Source organism: Pteropus alecto, unplaced genomic scaffold (genome assembly GCF_000325575.1).
Source record: "Pteropus alecto unplaced genomic scaffold, ASM32557v1 scaffold338, whole genome shotgun sequence".
Classification (NCBI taxonomy): domain Eukaryota; kingdom Metazoa; phylum Chordata; class Mammalia; order Chiroptera; family Pteropodidae; genus Pteropus; species Pteropus alecto.
Genome location: NW_006441995.1, coordinates 948,992 through 972,731, shown reverse-complemented (window position 1 = coordinate 972,731; position 23,740 = coordinate 948,992). Strand labels below are relative to the sequence as shown.

Genomic DNA, 23,740 nt, shown 5'->3' with positions numbered 1-23,740 from the left:
GCAGAAATCATAAAAAGTCCATATAATTGGCACAACTAAATCATCTAAAATAGTACCAATCCATCTTTTGGTAGCATATCACTTGATGGTGACTGTTCTTTTTCCAAAACTTTTACTAATGACTCTTTGAAATATGGCTTAATGCAAAATTTGCTATAACAGTAAGATATTTCCAAGATTTCCCTGCCAGGGGACACCATAAACTACAAGATTTCAATGAAGTCATTTATTACCAGAACATAACAAGAGCTACAGGCATAATGGAAGAGGGAAAAAGATACCAGTTTTTGTTTTGGTTTGGTTTTAAATGCCAACCAAAAGATTATTTCCCAGGCTCTTTGCTTTACCCCCAAAAACAACAATGATAGCAAACATATCTGAAATAACACAAACAATTCCATCTGACATGCATCCTTATGGTGTTTTCAAAAGACATGCAAATCAGAAATAACCTTTCTGGGGTAAAGTTGTCATAAATTTAAAATGTAATTAAATTTTTGACATATCGTATATACTTTTACCATATACCATATATAGTATGGTACTACAACCCATAGTAAAAAGTCTACCCAGTAACAAAGATCTGCCACAAAGTGGCTAGGAGTTAGAGGGACAAAATGGGGACTTTGAAGCAGGAGCTTGAAAATGAGTGCTACCTTCTCTCAGAACATACTTTGGAAACAGTTACCAGTAACGTACCACAGGCAACCGGAAGGAGAGTTTATTCTAGTGTAACTCTGGAGATCCAATAACACTGACTAAACATTAATTCATTTATTCATTCACGCACTAATCATACAAATTTGCTTAACAAACACTTATTAGTTAATTATTTACCACACACCAGTAATTACAGCTAAAGATAAGTGAACAACAAAGACTCTCCTCACAGGGAAATGACAGTCCAGTAAAGCAAAACAGGTAAACAAATAGGCAAACTAAAGTGTTGCAGATGCTATGACAGACGAATACACAAGGATCAATGTTCAATTCCACTGTGCCTGGGGAAGTAGAGGGTGATTAAAAAGAGATGTTTGAGATGTCTTCGGAAAAACAGAGGTCCCCTAAGTGAATGTGGAAGACATCTAGGAGACAATAAGATGAATCTCGATACTTTCTGAACTGCAAATACTTTTGCATGGCAACAGTTTAAATTGCTAGACAGGAAAGAAGGAAAGGGGGTATGTGTTGTGAGTATATATGTATAAAATGTATATATAACCCAGAGAATTAGTTAGGAGCCAGATTGCATATAAGGCCAAAAATTTGAAATTTAAGCTCTGAGTCATGTAATTTTATAAGATTTGAGTTTTTAAAACATCACCAAGATATTCTGTGCATCAAAAGACAAAAATCAACACAGCAAAAAGGCAACCTACAGAATGGGAGAAATATTTTGCAAATCATGTATCTGATCAGGAGTTGACATTCAGAATATATAAAAAATTCCTACAATTTAACACCGAAAACCAAACGACCCAATTTGAAAATTAGCAAACCATTTGAATAGACATTTCTCCAAAGAACATACACAGATGACAAACAAGCATATGAAAAGACACTCAACATCACTAATCATTAGGGAAACAAATACAAATCAAACCCACAATGAGATATCACTTCACACGCACTTAGGATGGCTATTATTGTTAAAAAGAAAAGAAAAAAGAAGTTGGCGAGGATGTAAAGAAAATGGAACCCTTATGCACTGCTCAAGGGAAATGGTACAGCTGCTATGGAAAACAGTATGGTGGTTCTTCAAAAAAATAAAAATAGAATTACTATATGAGCCAGCAATTCTACTTGTGATTATATAACCAAAAGAACTGAAAGCAAGATCTTGAGGAGATGTTTGTACACCCACCACATTCATAGCAGCATTAATCACAACAGTCAAACGGTAGAAACAACCCAAGTACCCAGCAATACATAAATTGATAAACAAAATGTGGTCTACGTACAACGGAATATTATTCAGTCTTAAAAAGGAAAGAAATCCTGATACTTGTTACAATATGGATAAACCTAAAGAACATTATGCTAAGTGAAATAGGCCAGCACAAGAACACAAAAACTGTATGATTCCACTTATAGGAGGTACGCAGAGTAGTCAAATTCATGAAAACAGGAAGCAGAATAGTGGTTGCCAGGGTTAGGGCAAGGGGGAAAATAGAGGTTGTTGAACTCTGATGTATAAAGTTTCTGTTTTGCATGATTAAAAAGTTCTGGAGATTGGTTACGGAATAATGTAACACTACTGAACTATATGTTTTAAATGGTTAGAACTGTAAATTTTATATTATGCATACTTTATCAAAACTAAAAAGTAAATTTTAATAGATATAACCCACATAAGAAAACAAAAAAAAGCTAAAAAGATGCATATTATTAAGACTGAATACTTCTCAATGCTCTAATAAACTTAGGTAACCTCAAAATAAATCATTTGTCAAATGTTTAAAATCTTTCTCCAAAAATGTAAAGTTACGTGTCTAAAATATTGCAGGAAGGAAAGACAATTTCCCATCTAATTCTCACAGCTGGTTCCAATCTTACAATTAGTAGTATTCCCAAACCATCTCTAAATTACCTTCAAGCTGTTTATACCCTAATGCAAGGTGCAATCTTTCTCAGAAACATGACTTAAGAGCAGTACATTATTAAACAACTTTTTATATTTGTATGAGGGCTAAGACATTCAAAAAGGATAGTTCATTCTTATATTTTTAACAGAAATTATATTATTATCTTTAAACTCCATGACATTATCAATAAACACAAAAAACACAATTTTCTATACTTATTTGTCATACAATAGCAGGTAATAAGCCAACAGGATTTATATCAAATGACACATTTATTTTCAAAAGCTACCATGAACATAAATGCCTTATCATTTCCTGACAATCTAAAATTGTATTAATATTTCAGCTCTTATTCTTATTTGCTAATCCAAAGACTTGAAATCTAGACAGGGCTGTGATTAACTCCACTTGTAACCTTAACTAAGTCATTTAACTGTGTAGAACCTCTCAGCTTTTTCACTTATAAAAGTGAAAATCAGACTAGGTAATTCATGATATTCTATGGCAACATGATTTACCTTAAACTTGTTCACATCTGGAACTATGAACACTGCCTCATATCACTGAAAAGTCCTTCCATGACTTCCATCTTCTTCACTTCCGTGGTGTTACTCTTCCTAGATCATTTTTCATTGCAAACCTTGGTGTTACTCTTCCTAGATCATTTTTCACAGGCTCGCTACCGCCTTTAGTAGAAATCTTTTAACAGCACACATTTTTGTTTTAGAAATTTTCTACAGTATTTGACTAAACTATTGTTCTAGGTTAAGTTTAAAACTTTAATGTTTTAAGAAGTTTCTGGTCAAAGGGTACAAATTTTTAGTTATATTATGAATTAAGTTCTGGAGATCTGATGTATAGCTTGGTGACAATAGTGAATAATACTGTATTGTATACTTGAAATTTGCTAAGAAAGTAGATCTTAAGTAGTTTTACCACACCAAAAAAAAAAAGGTAACTATGTGAAGTGATGGATGTGTTAATTAACTTGTAGTAATCATTTCACAATGTATACATGTATCGAACCATCATGTTGTATGCCATAAATATACACAATTTTTATTTGTCAATTATACATCAATAAAGCTGGAAAATAAATATTAAAAACAAAGGAAAGTTTCATATATAATTGAAAAGCAGATAATTTCATTCTTATAAGATACTAAAGAGCCTAGCAATATTCCTATCATTTGCAGTGATATTTATTTTTCACTTATTACTCATTCATGTATGTATTAAGAGCCCACCCTTCCCATTAACCATTCCAGGCAGGAATGAAAGAGCATAGGAACTAAGCCTAACAGGGAAGGGAGGTAGGGGGCTATAACAGAATTAAGAAGAAGCTGGTTTTCTAGAACCTCTATAATAAAACTGCTCCATTCTACTGTCGCCCCCACCCTAAAGAGAAAGCTTTCTTTTACTACTTATACAGGAAGAAGGAGAATTTCACCTGCTCAGACTGGGTCCCTGAATTTTACCATTTGCCCTATTCCTAAAAAAAGACCCACCTCTACCATGTCAGTGGCAATAATATATGCACCATTCTCACATCTTCCCAACTTGAACTAATTATCCCCTCAAAGCCTCAAGTCCTTAGCCTCCTATGTTACAATGTTCCATTTGGGAAACAAAGAACCTTTTTATAATTTGAGTAAAGATTAATACAATCCTCAGCCTGATATCTGCTCAGTCTCAGAGAAGCTAAAAATGTCCTCTAATGCCCTGCTACTCAGACTGTGGTCCACAGATGAAACAACTAGGGACATCACCCAAGAACTTGTTAGAAATTCAGAATTTCAAGCCTTTCCCCAGACCTTTAGATCACCCAAGAACTTGTTAGAAATTCAGAATTTCAAGCCTTTCCCCAGACCTTTCCCCAGAATCTGCTTTTTAATAAAGTCTCCAGGAGATCTGTATGCACAGTAAAGTGTGATGTGAGAAGCAAAAGTTTTCATATTCAACCTACCAAATATGAATTATATCTCAATAAGGCTGTTATAAAAACCACAAAATAATAGAGGAATACAACTAATACAGAAGTAGCACATGGAGAAGGTATTCAACACTGTTTTTGTTGGTCAGGAGAAAAGCTAGATCCTGAAAAATGAAAAGGTTCTTTCTCGATGAATAAGACAGGTTTGCCACAGTGTACCCACAAGGGTCATTGCTTACACAGACTACCAAGTGAACGGAATTGTACTAAGTATTGGCCAAGGTCCAGACAGAAGGAAAAGCATGTTGGAATGCATGAAAGAGTTATGTTCAAAGACTGTTCATAGTTTGAATGAACAGGGCATGAGGCTAGTGTAGGAGAGAGGCAAGAGACGACCCTGAGAAGCAGGACAGGTCACAACTAGTGGTAAAGGAGGGCATAATGGTTAAGTTCATGCATTCTGGAATAGATTCCCTAGATGGGAAACCTGGCTCCACTGTTTGCTACGGGGTAGCCTTGGGGAAGTTACTTAGCATCTCTGAGTGTCAGTTTCCTTATCTGTCAACATAGGACAGTAGTACTAGGAGGATTAAATGAAATTCATTATTTCACTTTAAGTGCTTAGAACAGAAGTCCCCAACCTTTTTGGCATCAGGGACAGGTACTCCTATGAGAATCTAATACCTGATGATCTGAGGTGGAGCTGAGGCGGTGATGCTAGGGCTGGGGAGTGGCTGCAAATGCAGATGAAGCTGGCTCACGACACTCATCTTCTGCTGTGCAGCCCGGTTCCTAACAGGCCACGAACCAGTACTGGTCTGCGGCCCAGTAGTTGGGGACCCCTGGCTTAAAACATTGCTGCACCAAGGAAGTATCCACTGTCAGTATTATTGTTTGGTTCTAGATTTGAGCATCTGTTTATTTCTTCATTAATCAAACAAAAGGGGACTGCAGAGACAGAACTGTGGCTTAACAGTAATTTCTGGTTTATTGGAGCACCGCTTTTTATAATAAAAATCGAGACTGTGCCAGTACTTCATTTAGTAAACAAACAAACAAATTTAATTCTCATTTATAGTCTGAAAGGCTCTATGGGATGCAGAAGTGAATAGATTCCCTGAGTCCAATCTAGATCAGTAGTGAAATGGCAAAGTTACCATCCAACAACTGCCTGGTAGGCTATGTGAATCATCTTGGTCCTGGTCTTATTTCAAATTCACAATTAGCTGCACTTCTAGCACTCAGGAAAAATACTGTGAACAAAATGTCTTTCCAAATAAGGACCGAGGCCTATAAAATTTTTAAAAAGTAAGTTGTGTTAATGCTGCTTTAATGTGTAGTCATATGCTATTCTATCAATTTTGTACTTAAAAATATAAAATTTATTCAAATGTAAACTTTATAGTCATGGTAACAGGAAAGAACCTAATTCCATTAAAAGATAAGTTATATCAATTTTAGTAAATAGTCATGATTTTGTAAAAATTCTTTACAGTACTTTTAAAAATTTTAAGATTAAAGCATTAAGAAATCTTTTTCCAAACTGACATATGCAAATCTTCCACTTTTACTCATGTAAATAGAAGGAGTGAAAGATAAAGGGAACTATTTTACTTTCAAATACTATGTGTATGCCTACTAAACTGTAAAACGAATGTGCCTTTTCTACAACCTTCATTCTTAAGAATACTTTGTAGTGGGAAGGCAGAAGAAAACAAAATGAGATCAATAAGTAAAGCAACCCAAAGTAAAATTTTAAAATAATAAACTGAGTAAAAAATGAAGGGAAAACTTTTTAATTACACTGTATTTGGTTTTAAAAAAAAAGCTTTAAGGTAAAATGAAACATGAGTGGAACAGAGCCAACAGGTGAGGCATATGTAGGAAGATATAAGGTACTGGAAAGAAAAGAAAAATGAAAGCAAAAAGATGAAAAAAGAGGAGGATTCCACATAGATAAACAAGTTAAAGAATTTGGAAGGGCCAATAGTATTAATAGAACTATGAAGTGTGAATAATTTACCCTCTAAATTGAAGATCAAAAACATAAAGTATGAGGGGAAAAATCATTGTTATGAGCTGATATAGCAGGGAAAAAAAGAGGAGGAGGATTTCGTTACCTCATAGGAAGTACTGAGAATAGTAAATATTCTTGCATAAAGGAAAAAGAGTTTTGAGAAGAAGTAGATGTGCCAAAGGGTTCTTTGGAAAAATGAACAAGGGTTCTGTGGATAAAGTATATGGCTATAAGAATTGATAAAAGATACAAGAACATAATATTTTTTCATGATTCTAGAAAAGTAGTAGTCAGTTGAAAAGGATATCCAAATTGTCACAGAACAGGGGGCATCAAAAAAGGTTTAATTACAATACTTCAAAATTAAATTTAAATTTGTAGATACAAATCTTTAACAAAATTTAAGTCATAACTGCATCAAATCTCAGAATATTTGTGGGATTATTAAGAGGGATGTTTTTGCAAAAAAAATATTCAAGGGCTTCATCAATTTTCTCAAAGGCTCTTAATCCTATGATATTCAAATCATTTATCACCCTTGCCAAATTTTCTCTTTTTCAATTAAGAGCTGTTAACTCAATATTAGATCCTCATTTGACAATTGCTTTGGGAAGAGTGAAGGACATCCTTAACATCACTTCCACAGACTTAAAAGTTTACTTACATCTGCTAGATTTGCAATTCACTATATATATATTGTACTGACATAGTTCTGACATAGTATTGACATTAAACTCTGATTTACCGGAGTTTAATGCTGAATACTTATATGTCAAAACAACCTGTAATTGAGGAGACTACAATCAAACTGTCAGATACAAAGTGCCCTTCTGCCTTCCTTGTTGTACTTAAATTATGCTTTGTATTGTCTGCATAAACCAGTCCATCTTCCCCACTACATAACAATTAGTGCAAATAAAGAAAATGGTCCATACTAGCAGTTCTCATTCACATTGCACTTACACAAAATGTTTGTTGAACAAAATAAAAACCACTTCTCAGAGGCAGAAAGAACCCACTCTAGGTGCTGTTCCTGGAAGCAATCTGAGAGGATACAAAAGCCCACCTGGCAATGGGAGCTTAAAATGTATGGCAGCCTTTTCACCAGGAAACTGCAGCAGGACTAGACTGGAAATGTGAGGATGGAATATTGATTCTTGAGTTTCTAAAGGATAACTGTGACTAAGTCTTTGCTTCCCTGAAACATTTAGGGGGAAGAGAGTAACTATGACCACAGCAAAGGACGGCCATTCATTCAACAAATATTTCTTAAACATCTACTATGTGCCAGGTACCAATCAAGCTACCAGCCATACAGTAATAAAAGAGACAATGTAACTGCCCTCATGGAATTTACATTACTATGAGAAAGACAATAAACCAATAGACAAAATGTCAGATAATGTGACGTACCATAAAGCAGTAACAGGAAAAACAGTGGAGTAGAGTGGGGATACTTATAATAAGGTGGTCAGAGAGGTAACACCTGAACAAAGATCCAAATGAAATAAGGGAGTTAAGTGAAGCTTTCAGTGTTATTCCTCATAGAAGGAAGAATAGAAAGGCTCTCTGATGGAACAGGCATAGATGTTAAAAGAAAACAGAAAGGTCAGTGTGAGCAAGACAGGGAGTAAAAAGAGATGAAGTCAGAAAGATTTGAAGAGGCCAAGTCATGGAGGGCTTTAGAGGTCAAGGCAAGGGACTTGTTATTTATTAACAATATAAGAAATTAGAGAGTTTACTGACAGAAAAATAATAAGGGAAGCAGGAAAGTAACAAGATCTGATACATGTTTTTAAAAGTTTGGATTACTCTGGTGATGAGAAAAATAAATTTTATCTGACCTTACAGACTTAAATATTAAATTACAGACTATCCTTAATATTCTTGCCATTAAGCTTTATCCTATACATGAATCTGTTACTAATCTTAAAAGCTTAAAGATTTAAAAAAAAAAAAAAAAATACTTCTGATAGTCGAATCACAAAATATAAAGAATTTTTCTGCATTACTTTTTTTAAAAAAGTAATTATTCTAGCATTAATCTCAACCTAAACTTCACTAGTCCCGATTTGTAGAAGATATTGTTGATAAGATTATTTTTTCCTTCCACTGTAGACAGGAGACAGTTGAAAAAAATGGATTCTTGCCAAAAGCTCAAGTGCCTCTATTGCCCCCTAGTGCCCATCTTAAAGAATGAAAACCTTCGCACATTAGTAAGTGGTAAGAAATATATTTACTGATTTTGGAATAGAGCTTCTAGCATCCTCTGCTGACAGAATCTTGCAGGTGAAATTAAACTGTTCTGTTTTGAAGAGCATTAAGTTTTTCCGAAGTTAAAATCATTAAGCTTTCTCATACTGTTTTAAAATTTTCTTTCTAGAAAGTCAGCTGCAATTAAATTAAAATTGGTCATTAATCAAATATTGGTAATAATGATGAAAACAATGACAAAACCCAGCAATTCTGAATGTTAAGTATGTGTCAATTCCTATGTTAAGTGTTTACATGAATCATCTCAATCTCATATCAAATCGTGAGAACTGAGTTTTGAAAGAGACTGACTGAGGCAGGTGGCTGGCGGTGACCAAGGCCAAGGGGACGAGAAGCCTCAGACCAGAAGTCACAGTAGTGGCCCAAACTTGGACTCTTCATCACAGAACGTGCCAGCCAGGGAGTCAGAGAAAGTTCATGGAAAACAGGTGCTCACAACTAAAAAGTCGCTGTTACAGCTAGCCTTTAGTTACAGTCATGAAAATTGACTTTCGATTTTTCTGTAGTAATGGGAAATAGGATAGCAAGGATAATGAAAATCTTTAATAATCCCAAAGTGTCCATTTGCTTGTAAGTTATAAACCCCTTTACCTTTAAAAAAAATCAGAATCATGCAGACGGAATAGATATGGTTTAAAAATGACTTTTCACCTTTTCTCTGACCCTACCCACTTGAATTTTTATTCACTTAAATGCAAAGAAAAATAATAATAAATATTCAAATACTAAATACTTCTAATTTAACAGTTGATATAGTTTGACAAATAATGGTTTGTATATGATTTTCGTTTGCATTATATTTGAAAGAACAATTTTATTACCAGTGTAGATAAGTAAAATGGAATAAACAATGAATGAAAAGCAAGCTTGTCATCAAAAGAAAATATGACATACCACATTAACATCTCCATATATCCAGTGACTTCAGCAGTAACACTAGACCGACTACTAATCTGAAGTAAAATGCATATAAAAAAATCATAATCATCAGTGTTCTCTGGTATTATTTCTCTGGCATTTTCTCTGCCAATTCTGTTCTTTAGGTTCTCTGTTCTAATTATGTTCTCTGGTATTTTCCTGCCAATTCTAGTGCTTTCAACAACTCATTTTTTAAAGTTTTGTGATGAGAAGCGGGCACAAAGAACTGTTTGGGTGATGGAAATGTCCTGTCTCTTGTCTTGGATGGTGTATACACAACTGTCAAAACTCATCAAACTACACCTTTAAGATCTGTGCACATTATCACATAAATTACACTTCCATTAAAACCACATTTTCTTTTAATTTTTGTGAGACTGTTTTAAGGAGAGTAAACTACAACTTTTCTGGCCTCGCTTGATAGGTAGGCGCATAAGTAGTTACAGTTTATACAATTAAATTAACTAATTAATAATATTCAACAGTGGGACAACTCTTAGAATTATTAAACTTATGTAACTAAACTGTAAGCTTAGGACAAGGCATATATAACAGTTCTTACAGAAATATATGTCTAATTACATTTCTATGCTCATATTTCCTTTGTTCACTTCTCTATCCTTACTTCTATTTTCCATGTAAAGATTAGGGATTGATATGTCACAAAGAGAAAACACAATCAAATGTCATAAACTTTTCAATTAGAAAAACCAAATATGCTCAATTCCATTTGACAAATATTTACTCTGTATCTACTATAGAAAAGACACTACACCAGAGGTTGTGTTTTTAAAAATTACTGTACCATTTATATACAAGTCCCTATACTTGAAGTCATTACGTATGATTGCAAAGGGAAGACAGAGATGTTAAGACAAGCACACAAATAATGATTTAACAAGGAAAATAGTTTAAGTTTGCTACAGAAGGCAGAAACCAAGCCTGAGAAGCAACACATGCAGCTCTTTGCTTAGAGAAAATCACATCTGAAAAGATCCCTAAAGGCTCGACAGAATTTTAACAAGCAAAAACTGGAAGATCGAGAAGGAAGCATTAAAGTTTTGGTCAATATCAACTTAAAACTAGCAAACTCCTTTCTCAGAGAGATTAATAGCCAAAAAGAAATGGTGAGGTCTGGTACATTTACAAATCAAACGTTCCATATATTAGCCTATATTGGTTCATTAGAAAGATTAGACATGTCCTTCAAAAACATATCCTTAATTACTGATACAGCCAGTGTACTAAATGGGTAATGAATTATATGTCAGTTGTGGAAAATAACAAAAGACAACAGGGAAGAGGTAAAACTCCTTTAAAAAAATGATAATCATAAACTTAAGGGAAGATTGCTTATTTTGTTTACAGGTGTAACATTTTAAATTGCTTCACTTAGGGGAATGTGCCTTTAGCAAAGGCACATTCCCCTAAATGAAGCAATTTAAAATGTACTTTCTCTGTTAAGATCTCTTACTCGGAATCTTTGTGCAAAGTAAAAAAGTCAGTTTCTATACCTCTACTTCCCTTATGAGTGCTTCAGTGATTCTCTATATAAATGAACTTTACGGATACATAGCTGAACTTGACTAAAATCTTAGCAAAGGCTAGTTTTATGGAATCTTTCTCTAACAAAATGAACCAAAAAGATTGCAACTTGTTTCTAAAGAAATAAAACAGGAGAAAAACTGAACAGCACAACGTAACAGACACAAAGGAACTCAAATGAAATTCATGCATGCTAATGTAGTAACCAAATCCTAAGAGTTTAAACATTACTTTAGTATCCACGAATTTTGTATCTCTTGTTCCTTTGGAGAAAGGCAACTAATATGTTCACAACAAACAAAATAAAACCAAGTAAGTGGAGTATATATATGCATGTCATACAATATTAAACGACTACACACGATGGCTAAAATGACATCCAAAAAGATTTAAAAAATAATCTGCCATTATGATAACCAAATGTACCAAACGTTAAGTATAAATTTTTGCTCACTATATAGTTGCCAGTTGGCTCTCTCCATTATCCATCCTTTGTAATGGAAACATGGAATTTTAGGTAGAATCTTGGCTTCCTAACGTAAATATATTTCTCAAGTGTAAGAAAGATATGAAGTTCAAAATGAGAAGCCTGACAAAAATGCAAAACTGGCTTGAGCATCCATCTTAAAGCCCACATACTGAGGATGGCAGAACAAAAAGACAAAAGCAGCCTGAATCTGGGATATCCTAGGCCTGCAAACTAATTCTGGTCCATTTTACTCCTAAATTCACTTACGTGAGAGAGTTGGGGGAAAAAAAAGACTACTATCTTGTTTACACCACTGTTATTTTCCATTTTGTCAACAGCAGCCAAATTAATAATGTACTAACTGATATACAGGTTGGCCACTTAAAACAGGCTCAAAGCTAAACTCCATAGGCTTCCAAGTATGGAAGGCAGCATACTACTACTAAAAGCATAGATAGCCCAGGTTTGAATTGAAACTCTACCAAATAAGTGAGCAAATAAGGAAACTGAGCAAATATTTAACCTCTGGGGGGGATGGAGGGGGAGTTGAGAAAACTTTATTATGTAGTGGTTCTTATTCAGATTTTTTGTACTAAAAATTTTAATAGTTTTATTTACTCTAGACACATCTCTCACTAAGCTTATTCCTAATTTTTTGTTGTTGTTCCTGTTCTGAAACAGGTATCTTTTTTCATTTTTAACTTTTTAAACTTGATATTATTAAATTAACCTGTTATAAAAGTTTTTATTAGTTCTTTTTCGTTTTAGATAGAGTCACATTAAATATGACAATATCTCACTTCTTGTTTTTTTAAAAATTTTATTAGTAGTTTAAAGTACACAGTACATTGGTTAGACATTTATATAGTTTATGAAATAATCCATCTAATTGCTTCGATTGGTTAGACATTTATATAGTTTATGAAACAATCCATCTAATTGCTTCCTCTCTTCTGGCTCTCCACCTAGCCATTACATTACTGCTGACTGCATTCCCTATGCCATGCTTCCCATGCCCATGACCATCTATCAACTACTAATTTGTACTTCTTTAACCCTTCACCCCTTTATCTCAGCCCCCCAAACCTCCTCCCCTCTGGCTGGCACCAGATTGTCCTCTATATTTGTGAGTCTGTTTTTGATTACTTTGTTCTTTTTGTTCCTTAGATTCCACATATAAGTGGAATCATATGGTATTTTACCTTTCTCTTATTCCACACAGCATAATAACCTCTAGGTCCATCCATGTCATTGCAAATGGTAGGATTTAATTTTTTTTAATGCCTGAGTAATATTATATTATATATGAACTATAACTTCTTTATCCAACTGTCTTTGATGGGCATTTAAGTTGCTTCCATATCTTGGCTATTGCAAATTGTGCTGCCATGAACATAGGAGTGCACAGATCTCTACAAATTAGTGTTTTGGTTTTCTTTGGATAAATATCCAGAAGTGCAATTGCTGGGTCAAAGGTATATTCATTTTTAACTTTTTGAGGAAACTCCAGGCTGTTTTCTATAGTGGCTGTACCAATTTGCAATCCCACAAACAGTGTATGAAGTTTCCCTTTTCCCCACATTCTCACCAATACTTGTTCTTTGATTTATTGATGATAGCTACCCTGACGGGTGTGAGGTGGTATCTCCTTGTGGTTTTAATTTGCATTTCTCTGATGATTATACTTTTTCCTTCTTAATATGTAATCCTGACTCCAGTTTGACTTGTTTGATTTTCTAGGATAATATAGTAATGTGACAGTTACCATCTTTATTGTGTTCCTGATTTTAAATAGGACACCTCAATGCCCCTTAATTATAACACTGACTGCTGGTATGAAGCATGAATGAATTATTTAATATGGTATAAAAGTTTCCTTTTAGTTTCATTTTAAATGTTTTTACTAGAAATCATGTTAAATTTTTATAATTTAATTTTTGATATACATTAAAATTGATGACCATAATGATAAATACCAGGCACCATTCTAAGGATTCTATATACTATTCATTCATTCATTTAATCATCCACAGAACTCCAGTTGATTAGCCCTATTTTGCAGAGGAGGGAAAAAAAAAGGGTTAAGTAGTAACTTGGCTAAAGTCACAGAGCGGAAAATGAAAAGGCTCTGTCTGGCTCCAAAATCCACTCTTAGTCACAACTCCATATTACTTCCCTGTATCTGTATTTTACTTCTTTTTATTGTCTTATGATTATATTACTTCAATCAACAGTAGAAGCTAGATAACCCAAATGGCTACTGATGTTGAATTGAAATTGGGTTCACTAAGGTAGTAGCAATGGCGATAAACAGAAATGGATAGATCTGGTATACAATTTGAAGATAGAGCTAATGAGACTTGTTAATTAGAGATTAGATGTGGGGTAGGAGAGAAAGAGAGAAATCAATGGTGATTAGGTTTTGTGGCCTACCTATAGCAAATATTTAGAACTCTGCTTCCCATGTAGTACATGAACTTTATTTATGTTATCTGATTTTCTATTTTCCTTCATTCTTTCTAATTTATGCTTTCTTATAGCGTTTCACTTCATTAAATCCTTTTCGGAACAAGGTAAGATATAAATTTATTCATGAGTACTTAAGACATTTTATATAGATATGCAATATTATTGTTTGAGTTTTTCTGTCTGTTCTAAATTTTTAAATTAAGATCTTAATTGCCTTACAATGAAGGACTATAATCCTTCATTGCTTGTAATCGCATTATTTGTTTCTAATTACAGGTACAGCTTATGATTGATGTGGAAACTAGAAAAGAAAAAAAAAGTATAAGGCAGAAAAAACCTTATCCTCATTTCCACAATCCAGAAGCAAGCAATGGGAATACTTTTCTCATGCATATGTTTCATTTAAATTTTGAAATTATAGTCTATACATGTTTACATCCTTTCCTAGTGCTACTGAAAACTCTTATAAAACATGTTTAATGATTGCATATTTTATGTGACTAACAACAATTTACTGGTCTTTCCCCTATTATTAAATATTTATTTACGTTATTTCTAATTATTAGATATTTTAATACATCGATTATTTTCAAACATTTTTAGACATAGTAACTTTCTATGGTCAAGAAAAGTTCTGACCAAGTCTAACATTTTTTTTTTTTTTAGATCATAAAATCTATATTTTGGCTTTTAAAAAACAGAATGAATATTACTTTCTGGAAAACTGTGTTATTAGAAGTACATGAAATGCACTTAATACAAGGAATCAATTTCTTGGTAACCCCAGGCTGATGAACTTGTTCTCTTCAGTTCCCTTAAATGAAATAGATATGAGGGATCCAGTTCCATCACCTACCACCCATGGAACACATTCTGAAAACCATTATTATAAGGAGTACTGTGATAAACATCTTTGTGCATCAAGTTTTTTCCGGATTTCCTCAGGACACAATTCCAGAAATATTACTGAGTTTAAAGGAAATGGATATTTTTAAGGTTCTTGATACTCAGTAATACAGTTTCAATAATAAAAACCACTGTCACAGCTACTGGCTATATTTTCAGAATATCTACCTACCTAGTCACAGTCCTTCAAAGAAAATGATGGTTATGATTCAATAAGTATAAGTATAATTCATACTAGACATAAAAGTGTATAAAAGTGAGTACAATTCAAAAGGCAGGAGCTTACCATCTCTCTTACGTCATCTTCAGAAGCAACTAAACAATAACACTTCTAGAAATATCAACCTTCACATATTACAGAAGAAGCATTTTTCACAAAATAATAATCAAAATAAATATTACTTCTAAGCTATTTGAGAGAAAGAATATTCTTATATGTTTTATATGAAAACTTTAACATGGCTTCACTGTCACAGAAAAACAAGACGGCAATTCCATATCCTTCCTTTTAGGAAACATTATTTTGTAAGCAATATCTCATGCCCTTTAGAATCCATGACACATGATACAGATCATAACTTATACAGGTGCCCTAATATAGTTAACCTATGATCCCAACTGTGACTACTTAAGTAAGCAGCCACAAGTGGATTAGAAAGAGGTACAGCCACAGGTGAATCTGGAAAAGGCTCACCAGTGCAGAGCCTTTGGTACAACACCGATTGCAGGTATTGAGGTAGGGTCCACCCTACTCTACTGAATCCATCTCCGGGTTATAGAGCCTAAGCATATTTATATTTTATTTATACCAAAGATTATTCATTCTTACATTCAGACTAAGAACCACTGGGTTAAAAAAAAAAGTTATTTAGAAAAATATTTTCCCATTAATTTCAATAATACTTGCTGAAATATTTAGCCACTCAAGTATGTGAACTTGGCTGCTTTCCTATTAAGTAGAATGTCTCTCTAAAAAGCCACAGTGCTTTGTAAGTTTCTGAGCAACAAAATAATCAAATTGTATTCAGGAATCCCGAGATGGAGTCCTGCCTGCTGTGGTGGTTTATTTTCATTCATTTAGGGAATAAGTACTATTATTTGCAACATGACCTATGTAACAAATAGTTTAATTTTGAAGCAGTGAGAAAAAGGGATTGAAAGAAAAGATCCCAGAGGCAAAAAGACAGTGGCTACGTCAAAAGTTTAAGGGAGAAAATAAAAGCCTGAGTTTGATCTTAAATGTTGAATTTAGAATACCGTCAGAGCTTAAATATGGACATGTTTCATGAGCAGTTAGAAAGCTGTCTGAAGTTCAAATGAGATGGGAAAATACTTCTGGCTACGCTAAGTGAATGGCAATCATGAGGACGAGAAGATGTGAGAGACTCCACTCAGGTCAAATATGAAATCATAAAGTAAGCAAGGGCAGATCCTCAGGTAATGCTGACAGTTAGGTAAACACAAGGAAATATGAAGTAGTAAAAGAGATTCTAGCAGAAATATAAGCACCATCAGAGCAGGTGATTTGTCTGCTTTATTCATTGCTGTAACCCCAACACCTGGAAAGTACCTGACTCATGAGAGGTGCTCAATATCTGCTGAATAAACAAAGAGATAGGCAGCAAATCAATAACACAAAGAAGTTACAAAGGAAGAGTTTCAAGGAAAAAGAAGTCAACATTGTCCAATATTGCAGAGGTGTGAATGAGAACTGAGAAATGGCCATTGATTTGTATATTTGGAATTTATCCATAGGAATCTCTGTGAGAAGAGTTTCAGTGAAATGGTAAAGACAGACACTGATGACAAGATTTAAGGAGAAAATGTGTGGTGACAAAGCAGAGGTGGCAAATGTAGATACTGCTTTCAAGACATTTGGTGAAAAAGAGAAAGAGAAAATTGGATAGCTCGAAGGGAAAACTGAGTAAAAGGAAGATTTTAGTATATTTGCAAGCTTAGAGCCAAGAGTGAGTAGAAAGGAAAAGGCTGAAAGCACAAAAGGAAACAAAACCAGAAAAGTTTGATGGTGAAGAATTCAAGTATGGGAGAACAAAGGAGAGGAAATCAAGGGCACCTATAGAATAGTTGAATAGATGGGACAATTCTGATATATCCCAAATCGTAAAAACATAACTAGCATTCTGATATATAAAACAATCTCTTGTAATTTTGTTCTGCGTTACCTCAAACTGATTTCCTGAAGGAATTAAATTCAGTTTCTGTATCAACAAGCAAAGAATTACTAGACCCTAAGTCCAACCAACCACAAAACCAAAATTTTTTCAAGGGCCAGAAACATTTGAAGTCAATGTTGAAACACAGACCAAATTTGCTATGCAAATTACCTAAAATGAATCATGGTAATTTGTCTGTCTAGATCTCACAACATTCACATTCAAGACAGTAAACGGCAGATTTCCTTCGCCAATGATCCTTGACTCTATTATTGTTGGATAAAGAAGACTGCCAATATCCCAAGTATCAAATACAACACAGCAGAAAAGCTGTGCTCTCCTTCAGAACCTAAAAAACAGCCTGAGGTTACCACTTATCTACTATCAAACCACAAAGTCAGACAACTGAAGGCCTCCATTCAAGGCCAATATAATTTATAAGAATCCAGGAAGGCCATTACCAAGCCACAGTCACAGTTCCAAATTTCCAAGCTATCTGCTTCACCCACCATCTCTGCCCTAGCTTTGGAAATGCTGATTGCAAGAAGAGAGATAGAAGTGGAAAAGAAATAAGGAATCTCCCACTCCTGTTTTGTCTCCCTCCTAAAGTTTCAGAGGTAATCCATGAACAATGCTAATAAGCTCTGCATTATCGATAATGCACACTTTAAAACTGAGGCTATTATTGGCACACATCACCAACAGCCCTGCTTAACCTGCATATGATTTGATCAGCATTTTCTTTTTACAATGTTTACAATAACAAGACATGATTAAAAAAAAAAAAAAACATTTCCAAAAAGAATCAATGCATGTAATATTATTAAAAAAACAAACAAACAAACACAAAACAGCAAGCTGTTGGTCTCCTGACAGACAGTGACAGCCATGAAAGGCTAACACTTCCAAATGGGCTTCTGAATCCTATACCCAGGCATGTTTGTTCTTCTCTGCATAGCTGTACTTTGGGTTTACTCACATATCAGTTCCACATCAAAGGTCTGGTCTTTTTTTAATCAATTTTCCATTCTAGACAAGTTGATTTTCCCATCATCCTGAATCTAGTCTTATACACTGTGCTTTCTTCCCACCATTCACTCTTCGTAGACAGGATGTCACCTATTCTCACCACATTCATAAAAATGTAACCCTCTACAAGGCTCATTCGAATTCTATCTTTTCCAGAAAGAATTTCTTCTCTGCATAATTCTCTGGATTTGATCTTATCAGCCGCATCTTTCCACTTGCCACTAGTCAGAAAGAATTCAGCCAGACACTAATCACATGACATTTCACCACCATATCATGTACTTGCATAGACTTAGATCATCACTTTAGCAATTTTTTTCCTGCTCACAACACCCTTCTTTCTTCCATTCTCTGTTCTCCAGCCTCTTGTCTGCTTTGCAAACCTGAATTAGCCAGCTCAGGCTACTATAACAAAATACCCACACACTGGGTGGCTTAAACATCTGGAGGCTGTTCAAGGTGTCAGCAAATGTGGTTTCTGTTGATGGTTTTCTTTTTGGCTTGTAGATAACCACCTTCTTGCTATGCTAAGTGCAGACCTAGCTCTCTAGTATCTCTCTTCTTAGAAAGAGACTAGTCCTATAGATCAGGACCCACAGTTATGACCTAATTTAAACATAATTACTTCCAAAGATGCTCATTACAAATATAGCCACAGTGAGAGCTAGAGCTTCAACATAAACATTTTAGGAGCACACGAATATTCTATAACATTCACACATTTCATAGATCAACCTAATATTACCTATTCTGTGAACTACCCAAATTAAGCACCTTTCTCATGTCGAAAACATGCTGTGACCTAGATGTGTCCCTCTTGTTGTTTCTGATTATCAACATATGCTTGAAAATTAAATGATGGATGAGGATTCTATATACGTTCAATAGATAAAACATGTGCATTTGTATCATTTAAATCTACACTCTTATCACTTGTCCTAACAATTTCTAAATTTCCCATTATGACTATAGATTCTCCATTTCTCCTTTTAATTCTACCCATTTTTGCTTTGAGTATATTGTGTTTAACACACAGAGGTTAAGGACTGCCAAATTTTCCTGGAGAATAAACTGTTCTTTTTACCACTGTGTAATGGCACTCATTTTGCTAATTAAGATTATAGATGTAAAGATTATTTTGCCTTACATTAATTTTATAATATTAATTATATTTTGATTAGCATTTTCCTGTTATATTCTCTTCTATTCCTTTTTTTCCCAACATTTCTATGACAATATAGTTTAGGTGTATCACTCACAAACAATATGCCTGAATTTTTTTAATCCATCTGAGAATTTATCTTTTTTTTAATTTAATTTTATTATTAGTTTCAAGTATACAGTACATTGCTTAGATGTTTATATGGTTTATAAAACAATCCTCCTAATTGCTCTTTCTCTCCTCTGGCTCTCCACCTAGCCATTACATCACTGCTGACTGCGTTCCCTATGCCGTGCTCCCCATCCTCCTGACCATCTATCAACGACTAATTTGTACTACTTTAACCCTTCACCTCAACTCCTAATCCCCAACCCCCCTCCCCTCTGGCCATCACCAGATTGTCCTCTATATTTGTGAGTCTGTTTTTGATTAGCAGAATCTAAGGAACAAGAACTAACTAACTAGAGAATTTGTCTTTTAAGTAGCAAATTGAGTCCATTTACCGCTATTATGAATAGTGATATAGTTGTACTCACGCCTACCATCTTAGTTTGTGATCTCTATCTACCAAGATTTTCTTCTACTTCTTTTTTCTCCTTTCTTGACTTCTATTAGATTTCTCCAATGGCATACCGGGAGCATTGCATTGGAAGTGGTGCAGAAAATAAGGGGGTGCATTTTTCTACAGAGAATTTTAAAACAATAATATAGTCAACGAAAGACGAGTCTATTTTTATTACCACCATTTGTTGATAATTCTAAAAATATCAGTTCAGAAATTTGTATTGGGGTTGGTTTGTGGGGTTTTTTTTTTGCCATGATTAGTGCTGAGTTTTAATAATATCTGTAAGCTTCAAATTATCATTTTTGTTACATTTTAATATTGTATTCTACATAAATTTGGAGAATTCCCAGTCATACGATCTTTGGCACATTCATTCAAATATATACTCAGCTACCATGTTTTTAATGGTTTGAAATCATGCAAGCTTACTTCGAGGATAGTTTCATATCTCCAATACCTGTTGTACTACACAGTTTCTTCATTTAAACAGCAGATTCAAAAGCAACAATGATTCTTAAGACAAAGAAAGAAAATTTGAGTGTCTTCCATTCCGTTATTCTTCGAATGCCAGGAGAAAAAATAAAAGATGGCAGACTAAGTTGCCAGAAGAATCCAAAAGGGCAATATTTGAATACTTCAATTGATTTCATTGAAAACATTCTAAAGCAAATTTTTTGCCATTATTTAGCCATTTCCTCTGATTTTTACAGAAAAAAAAAAACAGAAAATTTTACAAAATATATTAGAAAATGAATTTCTACAGATTTTAGTGAAAATATTTCAAAAATGAATATTTTTAGAAAGCCACTAGAATTGATATCAAGTGAAAAAAGATATGGTCAACACTACAGTTTTGGAAATTTATTGTATAACAAGATTTTTAATGAAACTGCCAAATTTATCATGATATGACGCTTTTCCTAATACTACACATACACATCACATACATACAGATATATGTGTATATATGTTCTTTCATGTGAAAAAAATTTTTTAAATTAAAATTAAAAGCTTTCTTTGGTCAACAATGAACAAACATAGATTGACAAATCTGGTATACTGGGCACTGAACGTGAATATGCAAAGAATGCCCATTTTGTAAAGTCACTGACAGATTTACAAAAGCTGTCAATTTCTTTTCTGACTATTATTTTTCATTCCATAATTACCACTGAAAATAATATGTTACACAGAGAGGGGGTAGTATTAAAAAATAGTCCACTCCAGGTATCAAATACACAAAGTAGACTAATGGTTTACTTTTACATTGCTTCCTACTCTCTATTTATTATTTTTGAACTCTATTTCCTTGTTCCTAAAGTACATCCTTCAGAGTTCTTTCAACAAGGGCTGCCAATACTAAGCTTAAATTTTCTCTTTTTAATTTTCTCTCACTCATGAATAACATTTTAGTAGGGAACTAACCTGTATACTACTCTAAAGACACTACTCCACAGAATTCTTAAATTACCACTGAAATACTTACATCATCGTCTTCTGAATCGCCATCATCATCATCATCTTCCTCTTCTTCATAAAGAGGTGGAGGTAAACGACTGATATTTTCTTCCATACGTTTAACTGATTCTTCCACCATTTTAGGGGGTAAGGGAGGGCCAATTAACTCATCATCAGAAGAATCAGAACTCTCTTCACTTCCATTGCTGCTTGTGTCACTAAAAATACAAACACAGAATTCTTTGCCACTGCTGCAACAAAGAACACACTCTATAGATAGCACTGATTTCACAGAAAATCCTGCCTCTTCTTTTAACAACTGAGTAGTTTGAATGTTTTTAAATTTGTAATTCAAATATTGAATGTGTAACTCAAATATTTTACCTTAAGAAAGTAAAAAATCTCTTTTATCTACTTATCTTATCTAAACATAAATTAAAGTCAAAAATAAGGGTCACGACAATTATACATTAGAGGCCCATTAGATTATTCTCACTCTTAAAGAGCCAGCAGAACTGGAATATGTTAAAAAAAACTACAAAATACTACATCCATAAGAAAGAAAGCCACTATTTACTATATTTGAATCCAATCACTATTGTCCCAAGAGCAAATAAACCAGTCATGTAAAAAAGTTAATATTACTCTCAAATGTTTCAATATATTTTCTGAAATATAAGTTATTTCTGTTCTAATCCAAGTTTGTCAAGTTACTAAAATGTTAAATGTAGCATTCTTGGATCTTAAAAATTATCTTACTATAGGGAGTATCATATTGATTCTCAACTGTTTTTCTACTCTGCACATCTGAGAACTATTACACATCCCCATTAATGTCTTTATCAAATGACTCTAAGCCTTCTGAAAGCTGCTACCACCCACCATTCCTCCACTTCCTATCCCATCCCAAAAGGTTGAGAATTGCATTCTTAACTGTATCATTAATCAATCGAATATTTTTTAGGACTCTTAGTTGTCTTTGCCTTCTAATAGAGTATTTCTAATACGTAAGCTCCAAGAAAGCTGAAATTTCTATTTTGTTCACTGCTGTTCTCTAGCACCTAAAAGACGCTTGACATATCTACTGAGGAAAAAATGGGATTTTTTATTTTCATCTAGGTTCAATACTGAAAGGAATATATTCTCACATACATGTTATCCTTATACAAAAATAAGAGTGAGCAAACCTCCATGGAGTTTCTGTTTTTGTAAAGAAAACAGAGGAAATCTTCATGACCTATAATTTGGCAATAGATTTTTAGCTATGACACCAAAAACTGAGCAAAAAGAAAAAAATAGGTAAATTGGCCTTTAAAAACTTTTGTACATCAAAGGACATTATTAAGAAAATTGGAAGACAATCTACAGAATGGGAGAAAATATTTGCAAATCATATATCTGATAAGGGTTTAATAACTCAGTGACAGAAAGACAAACAACCCAATTTAAAAATGGGCAAAGGACTTGAATAAGTATTTCTCCAAAGATATGCAAATCACCAATAAACACACCAAAAGATGCTCAACATCAACAGATATTAAGAAAATGAAAAAACCATAATATGATACACTTCACACCTACTAGGATAGCTATACTAAAAACACAACAAAATGGAAAATAAGTGACGGCAAGAATGTGAGGAAATTGGAACCTTCAATACATTAAAATGGTGCAGCCACTGTGGAAAAGTTTGGCAGTTCTTCAAAGAGTTAAAGTTAAACACAGAATTACTATATCACCTAAAAATTCCACTCCAAGGTATATACACCCAAAAGAATTAAAAGCAAAGACTCAAACATACACTTGTATGCCAATGAATGTAATGACATTCATTACATTTATTACATTCATAATACTCAAAAAGTGGAAGCAACTCAAGTGTCCATCAACAGATGAATGGATAAACAAATTGTGGCATATACATACAATGGAATACTATTCCATTATGTAAAAGAACAAAGTTCTGATACAATATGAACCTTGAAAACATGCGAATAGAAACCAATACAAAAGGACAAACATTATCTGACTCCACTTAAATGAACTATCTAGAACAGGCAAATTCATAAAGACAGAAAGTAGATTAGACGTCACCAGGAGTTAAGAGGAGAAGAAAATGGAGAGTTATTGCTTAATGGTTCAAGTTTCTGTTTGTAGTTATGAAAATTTTTGGAGATAGTAATAATGGTTGCACAACATTATAAATGTTATTAATGCCACTGAATTATATACTTTA

The 23,740-nt window shown here is 33.8% G+C and overlaps 1 protein-coding gene across 1 annotated transcript in view; it reads right to left on the bottom strand.

Moving 5' to 3' along the window:
- The window catches only part of WDR70 (WD repeat domain 70), a 226,215-nt gene that overhangs the window by 188,801 nt on the left and 13,674 nt on the right, over positions 1–23,740 (bottom strand). The window contains exon 5 of the mRNA XM_006919492.3: positions 21,533–21,722. Coding sequence (XP_006919554.1) covers positions 21,533–21,722 — 190 coding nt within the window. The remainder of the gene's footprint in view (positions 1–21,532; positions 21,723–23,740) is intronic.